The sequence below is a fragment of the Etheostoma spectabile genome, chromosome 8, assembly GCF_008692095.1.
Source record: "Etheostoma spectabile isolate EspeVRDwgs_2016 chromosome 8, UIUC_Espe_1.0, whole genome shotgun sequence".
In the NCBI taxonomy this organism is placed as follows: domain Eukaryota; kingdom Metazoa; phylum Chordata; class Actinopteri; order Perciformes; family Percidae; genus Etheostoma; species Etheostoma spectabile.
The window spans coordinates 14823251-14835400 of NC_045740.1; the positions used below are offsets into that span (position 1 = coordinate 14823251).

The window sequence follows — 12150 nt, forward strand, 5'->3', positions numbered from 1 at the left end:
CCATGCAGCAAAGGGTCTTAGCCAAACCTGCAGCCGCTGCGTCGAGAAGCAAACCCTCACATGTGTGCGCCTGCTCTACCAACTGAGCTAACCCGGCCACTCCAGCTACTAGTCCACCACCATACTTTGGTCCCTACAGACTGAGTTACTGCCACCCCCAGAATTGAGAATGTCATTGACTGCAGAACAGCAGATTTGCTTTCTTTCATAAAACACGGCTAAACTATTTAGTCTGTGGTAACACAGTTGTTAAATTGGTTTTCTTTTTGGCATGTTTAAAAACTTAAGCAGGTTTGCATTGGTTTAGTTGTGGGAGAGCAAATGTAACTGCTGTTAAAATGTCTAGTCAGTACAGATTCATTTTTTGACTTCTCACTCAACCACTTGAACAAGATTCAATTAGTTTGGACAAAGCCATGAAAGCCGTTGTATTCAGCTACTAAAAAGGCACTGGTACTTTCTGGAGGACTATATGTAGCACTTGCTGTTATAAGAACTTCATCCACTGGAATGTTAACTGTAGGACAACAGAAGACCAGTCTGTCACGTCAGCAGTCTGTCCACAGTTGGTGGCGGGAAAAGCATGAGGAGGGACTGATTAGGTACAATTTGTTGTTTTTATCTATTAATTACATACTTCAGTAACTGTTTAAGTCACGTGCCATTATCAAGGGCACAGAGTAAAGTTAGGACATTTTCTGAAAAACTAGCCTACAAGCTGTCATTTGTTTTAAGAAATTAGAGACTTTATTATTACATCTGTATTCAGTTTAGTACATAGAGAAACAACAGTTTTATTTCTGGTCCATGGTGCAAAACAAAATATCATTCAGTAGAAGTTGCGCAAACATTCACATTGCACATAAGGCCATAAAAACAAGGTTTAAACAGTGCAATAATAGAAAAATATAATAGCCTATACAAAGAGTCAAAAAATGTGTTAAAGTCCTGCCAGGGTTGTTTACTCTACAGAATATGATCATTTTGGCTTAAATTTAAGATGTAAGTTTATATAAATTTACACATCTTGAGTCCTACTTTTTTTTGTAAATGTGAAATTATCTGATACCTTGCTCACAGATTGTATCTGTATTTAGGTCTGAAGAAACTTGTTTTAGCTTGGCACCAGCTCAATATCATTGACATAAACTGTTGCAAATCTGGTTTGTTAACCGCTTTTACGACAAACTTTGATGTTTTTATTAAAATAATTATGTATCTGAGTGGGTTTGTGAGGAGGAAGTAGATACTGATCCAAGTTAAGCTACTCCTAAGTTTTCGCTGACTACTGTTTTACTATCTATTACACGTTGAAATTGTGTTATTTATTTTTATCATAAGAAAGCTGACACTGGATGAATCAAGCAGTTTGTGAGCACCATACTGTGTCAAGGGTCAAGCCTGTTTGTCGCCTTGTCTAGGTGTGATTCTGAGGGACTCCCATGGTGTGGCCCAAGTACGTTTCGTCACTGGCAACAAGATCCTGAGGATCCTCAAGTCCAAGGGTCTGGCCCCCGACCTGCCCGAGGATCTCTACCACCTTATCAAGAAGGCTGTGGCAGTCAGGAAGCATCTGGAGAGAAACAGAAAGGTATAACAAGACGAGGCCCAAAACCTAGGTCAAAGATTGAGACAATTAACGGTCATATTCACTTGTCAAATTTGGCCAAAATGAGATTCAAAAAATTCCTTCTAATAAAACGTGTTCAAACATACATTTACACAAACAAGTCATTTGTGGACATGCCTACAAAAAATAACTAGAGGGCAGGAGGCAGGACATGAGGCAAATTACACTCATTGTGATCCAGTTTGTAATTTGGTCATAAATAAGTCTATTGCCGTTTATTGAATTTGTCTAATGATTTGGGCTTTGCACCATAGCCACAGAAGTTTTTCCACAATCCAATATTTAGTAGATGAGAATTTGGCTTTTCAGTTTAGATTTTGTTTTGAATTTGGCATTGATGAAATTTGGCAACAATTTTTAAAATTGTATAGAAAATCAAATGTACTTTTAGTATATATAAATACTTTATTGATCCAGAAGGACATTTTAGATAGTCATGGGGGGTTACGTGTGTGTGGGTGCACATATTCAGTAATACAAAATATTTTACATGTCATACCATAACAATTTTTTTACAACAATTGCAGGACAAGGATGCCAAGTTCCGCCTGATTCTCATTGAAAGCAGGATCCACAGGCTGGCCCGTTACTACAAGACCAAGAGAGTACTGGCCCCCAACTGGAAGTAGTACGTATTGGTTTAGCTTTGGAAAGCTTTCCTTTTTGGTTTTTATGTTTCAATTCAATTTCTGTTAAACATTCACACTCATGAGGTCATAGACTTACTAACTGATCCACATGGGCTGCATGTGTGTAAAGATGCACAAATCATTGTCCTGCTCTTCCCTTTGTTAAGAGTAGTGATATTTCTGTTGTGCTAGAAAAAGCTGGAGGTAAATTAGCGGAGTAGCTACTTGGTGCCACTTCTGCCAGTCCCCTTCAAACAATGGAAATATTTTGTTTACTACTATATTAATTCATATTTTAAGCATCTTACTTAACTTTCATACATGATTTTTGTTGGTAATCATAACTAAATATATGGATTGTTACTGGTTATGACAGTAGAAACTGACACTTTATATGTACACAATGTTTTCCTCGCAACGTAAACTAGTCCTACCCTGTTTCCTTTTAGAGAAGTTATAAATATACTGAGGTGCTTATTTTGAGGAGTGATCCCTCTAATGCCATGTTTTCTTTCTGTTTACAGTGAGTCCTCTACAGCTTCTGCTCTGGTGGCATAAACGCTACTTTTTTGGGTTAATAAAAAGATTTAAATTGGAACTTGTTCTGTTGTCTTTTTTTTTTTTTTAAATTACCAAGTGTTTACAGATCTTGTTCACAATGTATTTTCCAATCTAGTGGCCCAAATAGCGTAACCATTAGTTTAGGCTTTGATAATCTGTATATGGGTAAATTTGAGAGAAATAATTTGAAACTGAAATTAAACTGCCGTTTTGATGGAATTTCTGCTATTAATTTGCTTTCCATCTTTAAGAACTAAGCATTTCGCTTTAATGTCATTTTTATTAAACGAATGTGAGCTGCTATGTAAAAGGGATTTCTTGGTAGTGGTGGAAACTACGGGCAGTTTCCATGCGTCATGCATTACGTGACCCGAAGGTTTTGTGTTACGTGAGGGGCGTGTAGTTTGATGAGTGACAACCACCGTGTCCAATCACAGCTTCGCTTGACTTCACGTTTTTTGTCTTAAAAGGAATGGTGTTGCAATCTCGAGACATACACCTCTTCGACAACAACGAACACAGCTGACAAACATGGAGAAAATACAAGCGATTATTTGACGAAGGAGATCAAAATATGGCACATATTTGCCGGAAAATGAAGCGACAGCAAATCGACGCATATCTGTCACTGACAAATACGCGAAATCTGTTGGTTTTTGACGAGGAATACCAGAATACGTGAGGGTTGTTGTCAACACTACAGCCATAATCCAAGTTGGGGGGAAAAAAAATGTCGACGGTCGTAGGTTCCGAGAAGGGCTCTGAACGGACGGCGATGGAGAGGTTTGGTAGCGGAGGGATGGCGCTTCTGCCTTGGACTAAACAGATACTCACCGTACTTTGGGAACAGCTTCGGCTGCTGGTTCAGGTCATATACTACACCTTCATGTCAGGTAAGAAAACAAAGTCAAATTAAAACTTATGTTTGTGTGCTTTTGTTCATTTGCTTTTAACGCTAACTACGCATTTGTGTTGTGACCGTTGGGACTGGTTAACAGTCGATACTCGAGCCTTTTTATAAGTATCGATAACCGTAGCTATAGCTAACAAACGGTAACGAAAATTCACTATACACATCCACCATAACACTAAGAACCCTTGCATGTCTTAATCTTACCAGTCATATTAGGACTTTGTTGTTGCCAGTTATCTATTTTTTTCAAATACATGAGTTTCTTTACGTCCTAATCCATCCAGTTAACATTGTTCCTCCCATTCTAATACAGTAGCTAATGCTCCCTACAGTCCCTGGAACGCCACATTGTATACTGGAGGGTTGTTATGGTATAAATCATGAAGCACAGTTCTGATGTCAGAATTAACTGGTCAAAGCAAATATGTCGAATTTAACGTGGATTCGTGCCATCTCTGACTAAATGGCATAACCAGATGCACTTCTGATAGCAACAATGGATACTGTATACATATCAAAATAAATTTGAGTTTGGGTCAAATTAAAATCTCCATCACCCAGCCATACAGTGGTTGTAATCTTATGGTCTTTAATCCAGGGCATTTTTTGAAAGCATAAAACTGAAGCAAAACAATTTTAAATTTTTTAAATTTTAATAATTCATGTCATGATGACTTAAAAGTAGATCACAGTGAAACTGAATCCGTTGTCTTTTTAGTTGAATTTAAATCCACTAATCCCTTTTTTTTTCCTGATTTTTCCAGTTTTCCAGATGTTCAGGTTTGAGCTTCACGTGAGAATCACAGACGAGACAGGTCAACACATCCAGCACATGACCACAGCAGCAAACCCAACTGAATCCTTCCTGTTCTCTTCCTTGTTTGACGGAGACAACGGAGTGATAGTTGGAGGATCAAATCCCCTCTCTAACTTCTGTACGGATGTGGGCGACTCCTTTGCTGGGAAATCCACCGCTGAGGCCCTGCTGTCCACTCTACGTGCCGACGACCTGTGCTGTGGAATAGTGGATGATTTTGTGTCCGGCAAAGACGACGGCATCTTTTTAGGACACCAATCCACTTGGAAAATGGGCTTCCCTGGTGACTGGAACATCTTTGTGTCAAGCAGCGACAGCTCCAGCTCAAACGACGGCTGCCATAGAAGTAGTGAGAAGGTCTTTAAACAGGAAAATACAGAAGAGGAGAAAAGTGTTCACTGGAGTAGCGAAGAAGACCAGAACATAGTTGAATTTGACAGTGAGGAAAGTAAGGCGCTTTGGGAGTCTCTGTCAAAATCTAGTGATCCTTACAACCCCTTCTTTTTCTCTGCATGCATTTCAACAAACACCAATATGGGAAAAAGTAAAGACCAAGTGATGGACAGTGCTGCTGGCCTCATGTCAGCGAGCAAGGCCAGCGAGGAGATGTTGGGGCCTCAAGGTCTGAATATCTGGGTCAGTCGTTCTGACAGCGAGAGCAGTTGGAGCAGCTGGGCCAGTTCGGACAGTTCGAGCCCCGACATTGACGAGGAGGGCGAGAGGCTCTTGGAGTTCTTCAGCAGTCCCCAAGACCCGTACAATCCCATGTGCTTCACTGCGTGCACATTCAACAGCACCTCACCTCAAACCACCCCCGCCACCAAAGTCTCAAAACAACAAGCCTCACTTCCGCCAGCTTCCTCCAAGTCTGACACAGACACAGAGGAGAAGGAGAGCAGCTTTCCTCCTTCATCTGAAGATGATGAAGAAGAACAGCTGTGGAAATCTCTCTGTCAAAAGGACGACCCGTACCACCCTCTAAACTTCCAGGCCTGCCTCCTCAGCTCCCCAACGACAACAACACTGCAGTTGGGAGAAGACCCAGATCCCCTTGATGTTCACCACACAAAAAATCCACCCACGAAGGGAAAGAAATGTGAAAAAGAGGCAAAGTCACCCCAAAAATCTAGAGCCACCAAGCCCTCAGTGCCAGAGAGGCAGTTAAAGCATCACTCCCATCCAGACAAAACACTGGTGCCCTGGAAAAGACCTGGACACACACTTCAGTCACTGCCACAGGAGAAGAAAGAAAGCAAGGCCAGCACCCCCAAGAAAAAGGTCATTATCTGATAAAAATTCTTAGTTAAAGTTCCAGGCAGGATTAGGGAAAGACCCCTGTGGGATTCTACTCTGTAAATACAACAGAGCATTGAAATGGCTTTGATAGATCAAGATGAAAGGTTAAATAAACATAACTGTTCCACTGTGGAGTCAACAGCTTTAATTGGGAGTAATATAGCCAGTGTAAAAAAACAAACAACACATGTATAAAGTCATCTAGCCAGTGTCAAAAATAGCCAGTGTTTAAATAATTTTAAAGAATTCCTTCCGCTGACTATGCTAAGATATGGTTAAATACTCATCCTGTCAGCCTCAGCTGACACATACTGTGTCAAGCTGTGCTGTTGTTTGTTGTTGATTAGCAACGCCCGCTGGTTGTCATGACTAAGCCAGGCATATGACTCGAGCGAGTGAGCAGAGTTCATCTTCCACGTTGGACTGAATGTAAAGTTGCTGCAGTATTGCTTGATTTTAAATATCTTACCCTGTTTCTTCAGGTTCAACAAACTAAATCACAGCCTTGTTCTTAGTCAGTCAGTGTTAGGAAACTACATAACATACATATTAGTTATTGATCCACATAAAACGCATCTCTGAGCAATAATATTATAATTATCATTTTTCTTTTTATTGATGTTTAATGAAGATTTTCTTTGCCAATGACTGCTTCTTTGTGATTGTTGTGCTCACACAAATATTATATGACCATCACTGTTGTTTTTACAAAATGTATTCAATTTTTGTATTGATTTCTTTTGGCTTTCAGGTGCAATTTTCTCCTCTGGTCCAAGTCCATGTCATGCGGACCTGGCCGTTTGCTCGCCAGGCGTCTCGTAAAGGACACTGGGAAGAAATGGCACGAGACCGGGACCGCTTCCGGAGGCGGGTCCAGGAAAGTGAGCAGGCCATTGGCTACTGCTTCACCCAGCCCCACAGAGAGAAGATCCGGGCGTATCTGGACGGTGCCTTGAAATAAATAACAGCCCTGAACACTGAATGTTTTATTTCCTTTTCGGATGAGAACTTGTGATTGGTTGCAATGCAACAGTGATTTTGATTTAGGCCAATTAGAAACTGGATGTTGGGCCAACTTTAATGTTCAGTGTCAAGTTGAACAACCTTGTACCTCAGAAGGTTTTATACATTTTGTGACTGTTGCACTGACGGACACTTTCTCCTATTAAGCTCAGCGTTAACGTGTGGAATGTTGTTTTTGTATGCCTTATATACTGACCTAGTAATGTAACTTATTTATGCCCTATGGAGCTTGTTTTTTGATTTTGTACTTTTGGTTTTAACTGTGTTTTTATAGGTGTGAAAAAAAGCCACAGTGGTGAATCTAGAAGTTAAAAGTAGAAAAAAATGATATCGTAAGAAAGCAGAGCTTTACAGAACAAAGTGTTTTGGAAAAGATGTTTTTTTTAAGCATGATGTATAGTATAGACAAGAAGTTTTGGTGCAGTTCTTGACTTTGTAGTGTTCACATATTTTAGTTTTTTATATTTAAGTTTTGTCTTTGATGGCACATAATGGCAGCCTTTTAGCTCTAAGTGTGGAGATTGACAGGAAGGATGCAAACACTGTCCTATGTGACTCGACTCAGCTTCTGGTGGTAACGTCATGTAGACAGCAATGTGTCAAAAAAATAGTCTGTAGCAAATTTGTTATTAGGTGCTTTGCCAGATTAATAAAATTTGTTACACTATATGTTATATCGTTCTCTGTTTTGCAGATGCAAGTTTTTACAATGTGGCGAGATGTAACTTTTATTTATTCTACTTAACTAAAAGCAAACAACACACAGATGTCGTGTGTGTGTGTGTGTATACTTGGAATTACTACTCCCTCTGCCATTTTCTGCCTTGGGTGTAACAGGGAAGTGGAGCGAGTACACAAGTTCCCGGGAATATGCAAACAACACGCACACAAATCCTCTGGTCATGTTCTCAGTTGGCTGGTTTTTCTTTTGTGTGCAATAGAACCCGTATCAGCTGTCTCAGCCTTTTGTAAGGACACATTCTTGACAAAATGTCCTTACAAAAAGGCTGAAATTGTGAGATAAAATCAATTCAGATGTTTTGAAAAAATCACATCTTAAAAGGTTGAGAAAAAAAAAGTTGAGTGTGTATCATTGATTCTTTTAAATTCCAAGAATAGTTCACGCTTCAGCACAAGTTTTCCCAGTTTTAACCTAAACGTATAGATCTGGAAAAAAAGAAAAGGAGTTTACATTATGTATTCAGTCTGATAAATTGTAGCTTCCTCTTATGTCGCTCATATATTTAAGATTCAGTGAATGTCCGCAGTAGAAATACTTCAAAATACACATGTGTTTTGCTAAATCTTTCCTCACTCCTCCCTGCCTCTCTCTTTCTATCTCTCTCTTCCCTCTACACACACACACACATACACACACACACACACTCAGGAGCTTATAATTTCCCAGAGGGCTGTGTGTCTCCGTGCAGCCTAACTGCTGTAAGGCTGTCGTAAGACAAAGGTTAAAAACACAAAGAATGATGAAATGACTTTCCAGAAAGATGAAATCAATTAGCAGTTCTTCAACACTCTCCAACCCGTCACACACACACACACACACACACACGGAGCATGGTGCAAAGGTGAGCAATTTCTGACACTGTTGTGTCAACCAAGAGGTTACTGATGTTATCCCCCGCCCTACCTTGTGTGTGTGTGTGTGTGTGTGTGTAAAATGTATCTCCTTCTGCTCTTGCACACAGAAAAAGAAAAGGTCTTTGTAGAGTTTAGTAGCTCTAAACCGAACTAAATAAACCCTCAAAGAGCATTTTAAACATCTCACAACATCACAGAGGTTCTACTGTATGTGGAAAGACTGTCCTCACAAACATATATATATATACATATATATATATATATATATATATATATACAATATACATATATATATTATTCATGTGGATTTATTTGTTATTTTAACATCCTGTTATGATGTATATGTATGTTATGTGTGATGTCTGTAAGCTACTGGGATTTTGAATTTCCCCTTGGGGCTCAATAAAGTATATATCTATCTATCATATAATTGCAGTAGACATACAATAAAAAAATGTTTAAAAAAAACAATTTAGTTTAAAAAAATTACAAATTATTTTAGTTAATTACAGCCATTAAAACATGAGCTTTCCATAATACAAGCCTGGGGAAATATTTGTATTAAGAGTGTACATTTTCTAGATGCTGTGTCTTTGTTCCTGGGGCTTGTTTTTATTATTGTTATTATTAATATATAGTATATATATATGTATATATTTTTTTTAGCTTCTCCCTTGATTTGACAGTGAAAATGGATAGACGGGAAAGATAGGAGAGAGACGGTGGATGGTTAGGATAGGTCGCCCCTACTCGAGCTAGAGGTCGCCCCTACTCGAGCTACAGGTCGCCCCTACTCGAGCTAGATAGAGGTCACCCCTACTCGAGCTAGAGGTCGCCCCTACTCGAGCTAGAGGTCGCCCCTACTCGAGCTAGAGGTCGCCCCTACTCGAGCTACAGGTCGCCCCTACTCGAGCTTTTCCAAACTGACCTGATGACATTAGCTGTGAGCTGAGATGTGAACAAGAAATTATTTTTTCTTTGTTCTGTGGTTTGCATGGCTGGCAACCCTGTTTCTGACTTAGCTGTTAGTGAAAATACCACATGCTGCTCTTATCCAGAGATGGCTGAGGGTTTAGTGTCCTGCTCAAGGGCACTACAGCACGTTGCAAATGTCCATCAGAAGTGACTGAACGGTTTGATTCCCAGTCACTGGGTGATGTGGCACATTGTAGCTCCCACTTTCCCTTCCCTTCTCCTTTTTTTAAAACCCCTCCTCTCGTTGCATCTTTGTCTCCATCCTTCTCCTCCTCATCCTCTCCCAGTATCATTAGCTCTGTGGCCCAGGCGACCCCGTCTCCAGGCAACCGGCAGGAGTGGCGAGGCGCTGAAAGGATTGCAGGTGATTGCAGCAGCGGCAGAATCACCAGCAGCAGCAGAGGCAGTGGGTTTTCAGTAGCACGCACACACACACACACACACACACAGACACACACACAGACACACACACACACACACAGACACGCACATACATATGTGGTTGCCCCTTCTCAGAGAGGGTATCTCCTGGGTCACAATTAGCTGATGATGCAATCTACCATCAGCTATTGTGTCTGACACCAAGTCAAACAGACAGACTGTATGAAATGCAAAAGGCAACAGAGCTAATCTTTTCCTGTTTGTTGTACAGTTCACTTTATGTACAAAATACCAGGAATAACTTACCTGAGACTACCTCATCTCTCTTTTACTTGTGTAGTTATGTCCATTTAGATATTCTCTTTGTGACTTAAGCACTTATGTGCTTATGTACAGTACATTTAGGGTTAAGGATGTGTTACCTTTACACTACTTTTTAGAATTCATGGTCTATAACCCTCATTTATATAGAATTATACCTAATATCTGAGTTAAAAAAGCAGAAATTATGAATTATTTTGACTAATAGTTAAGATCAGAGGAACAAAGAGATGAGTTTAGTCAGGAATTAAAGTAATCTATTGTATTTGCAAAGAGCGTTGTATGGAATGCAATCCATTTTTTTTTTGTGGTAATTTGGTTAAAAAGAAAACCATATTTCAGATATAGACATTTTTAAAGGGGTCAAATTTGACCCGAGGACAACAGGAGGGTGAACAAAGTGGACTTTAAGGTCCCTTGTGGAGCCTTCGAGGGGCTCCAGAAGCCCTCAGCAAAAAAAAAATGAATGAAAACAACAATTTAAAGAATAATCCCTATCATCCTGAACACCATTAATACCCCCCATTTATGCAGCTCATACCAGTAATTATGAAATAGATCCGTATGAATAGTGCGTGACAAACACATATGCGGTAAACAGTAAACACTTATCAATTTCAACATCCGCTCATGAGGCTTAGCTGTCTGACCCGCGGGCAGACGGGCTGAACACAGTGCACTATTTTTGTCAGTGGATGGATTTGAAAAGGTGTTGTGTTTCATCTGAGCTAGAGGGGGACACGCCTTTCCTCTCTGGTTCTGTATGTGACACAACACAGACACAATGGGTACTCACCTGTTCTAGTGACTGCAGGAAAAAGGCAGTTGTATAAGAGCTAAAATAATATTCAAGCAAAAGGGAATACCAGCTAAAACAGTTGACATGTTAAAAGAAATAACCGCCATTATATGTTTAAAAAAAAAAAATTCATTAGCCTTCAAGCAGTGGTAGGAGAAAGTACTCCGGTATTCTTTTTACTGTGTAGAAATACCGTAATGCAAGTACAAGTTCTGCTTTAAAATGTTACTTAAGTAAAACTACAAAAGTATTAGCATTAGACCATACGTAAAGTACTATGAGTTAAATTACTCATTACGCAGAAGGAGTACCCATTTTAGAATAACATACAGTCTATTACATTATTTGATTATCATTGTTGATGCAATAATCAGACTCAGAATGCTTTATTGAGATTATTTGGGAAATGATTTTGTTGCATTTGCTCATAGTCAATTCAAGGTAAATAATATTAGGAAAAGAGCAAGTCATTAAGTGTATAAAGTAACACAGCTACAGTAAGAAATACATAAAAACGTTAGGTCACAGATAAAATTAGGTTAAAAAGATGGTTTCAAATGGATTGTACAAATTCTATTGCAGTGCGGTGTCAGCATGAATACAGAAGTACAGTGTGAATTATAAGTAGCAGCAGTGAATAAATAAAACATTTTGCACAAGTAGCTTATAATATATATGAATAAATTATTGCACCAAGTAAGTACTGTTCATAATTGTCCAAGTACATTGAGATGTGGTGTGGAGATACGTGCTATGACACTGACAGTTTTTGACACTAAGCGTGTAACACTCAAAGGGAGGAGATTTATAGTTTGATGGCCACAGGCAGGAACAGCCTCCTGGGGCGCTCTGTGGTGCATTGTGGGTAACTGAGTCAAATGGGTACATTACTAATGTTGCAGCTGAAAACGTTATAGTTTGTAATTATTATTTTGGTAACACTTTACTTGACGGTATCTACATAAGAATGACACGACACTGTCATGAACACACAACTATGTCATGACAGTGTCATGACACGGGACAAAACCGAATTACTAAAGGGTTATGTCATAAATGTTTATGGCTGGTATACGTTTATGACACGTTAATGACACATCCATGACAGTGCCATGTCACTCTTAACCCTTGTGTTGTCTTCCTGTCAAAATTGAAAGTCAACACTTTAGTTGATGCTTTTTAATTGATGTTTTTAACTTTTTCTTACAT

General features: G+C 39.4%; 2 protein-coding genes and 1 non-coding gene across 3 annotated transcripts in view; all 3 read left to right on the plus strand.

Moving 5' to 3' along the window:
- rps13 (ribosomal protein S13) overlaps positions 1–2857 on the plus strand; it is a 4588-nt gene extending 1731 nt beyond the window's left edge. The window contains exons 4-6 of the mRNA XM_032522653.1: positions 1422–1591; positions 2158–2258; positions 2784–2857. Coding sequence (XP_032378544.1) covers positions 1422–1591; positions 2158–2258; positions 2784–2817 — 305 coding nt within the window. The 3' untranslated portion in view covers positions 2818–2857. The remainder of the gene's footprint in view (positions 1–1421; positions 1592–2157; positions 2259–2783) is intronic.
- LOC116694843 (small nucleolar RNA SNORA19) lies at positions 2390–2519 on the plus strand. The gene has a single exon (XR_004333290.1). It is a non-coding gene; the product is annotated as a small nucleolar RNA SNORA19 (small nucleolar RNA).
- Positions 2858–3288: 431 nt separating the features above from the next.
- ppp1r15b (protein phosphatase 1, regulatory subunit 15B) lies at positions 3289–7910 on the plus strand. The gene is made up of 3 exons (XM_032522651.1): positions 3289–3713; positions 4498–5828; positions 6598–7910. The coding sequence occupies exons 1-3, from the start codon at positions 3551–3553 to the stop codon at positions 6805–6807; spliced, it is 1704 nt and encodes a 567-aa protein (XP_032378542.1). The 5' UTR covers positions 3289–3550; the 3' UTR covers positions 6808–7910.
- Positions 7911–12150: the final 4240 nt, after the last annotated feature.

Excerpts from the sequence above, each read along its gene's own strand:
- ppp1r15b (XM_032522651.1), top strand. The coding sequence starts at position 3,551 with ATGTCGACGGTCGTAGGTTCCGAGAAGGGCTCTGAACGGACGGCGATG. Across the intron at positions 3,714-4,497 it reads ATACTACACCTTCATGTCAG|TTTTCCAGATGTTCAGGTTT; the intron begins GTAAGAAAACAA and ends TGATTTTTCCAG. Across the intron at positions 5,829-6,597 it reads CCAGCACCCCCAAGAAAAAG|GTGCAATTTTCTCCTCTGGT; the intron begins GTCATTATCTGA and ends TTTGGCTTTCAG.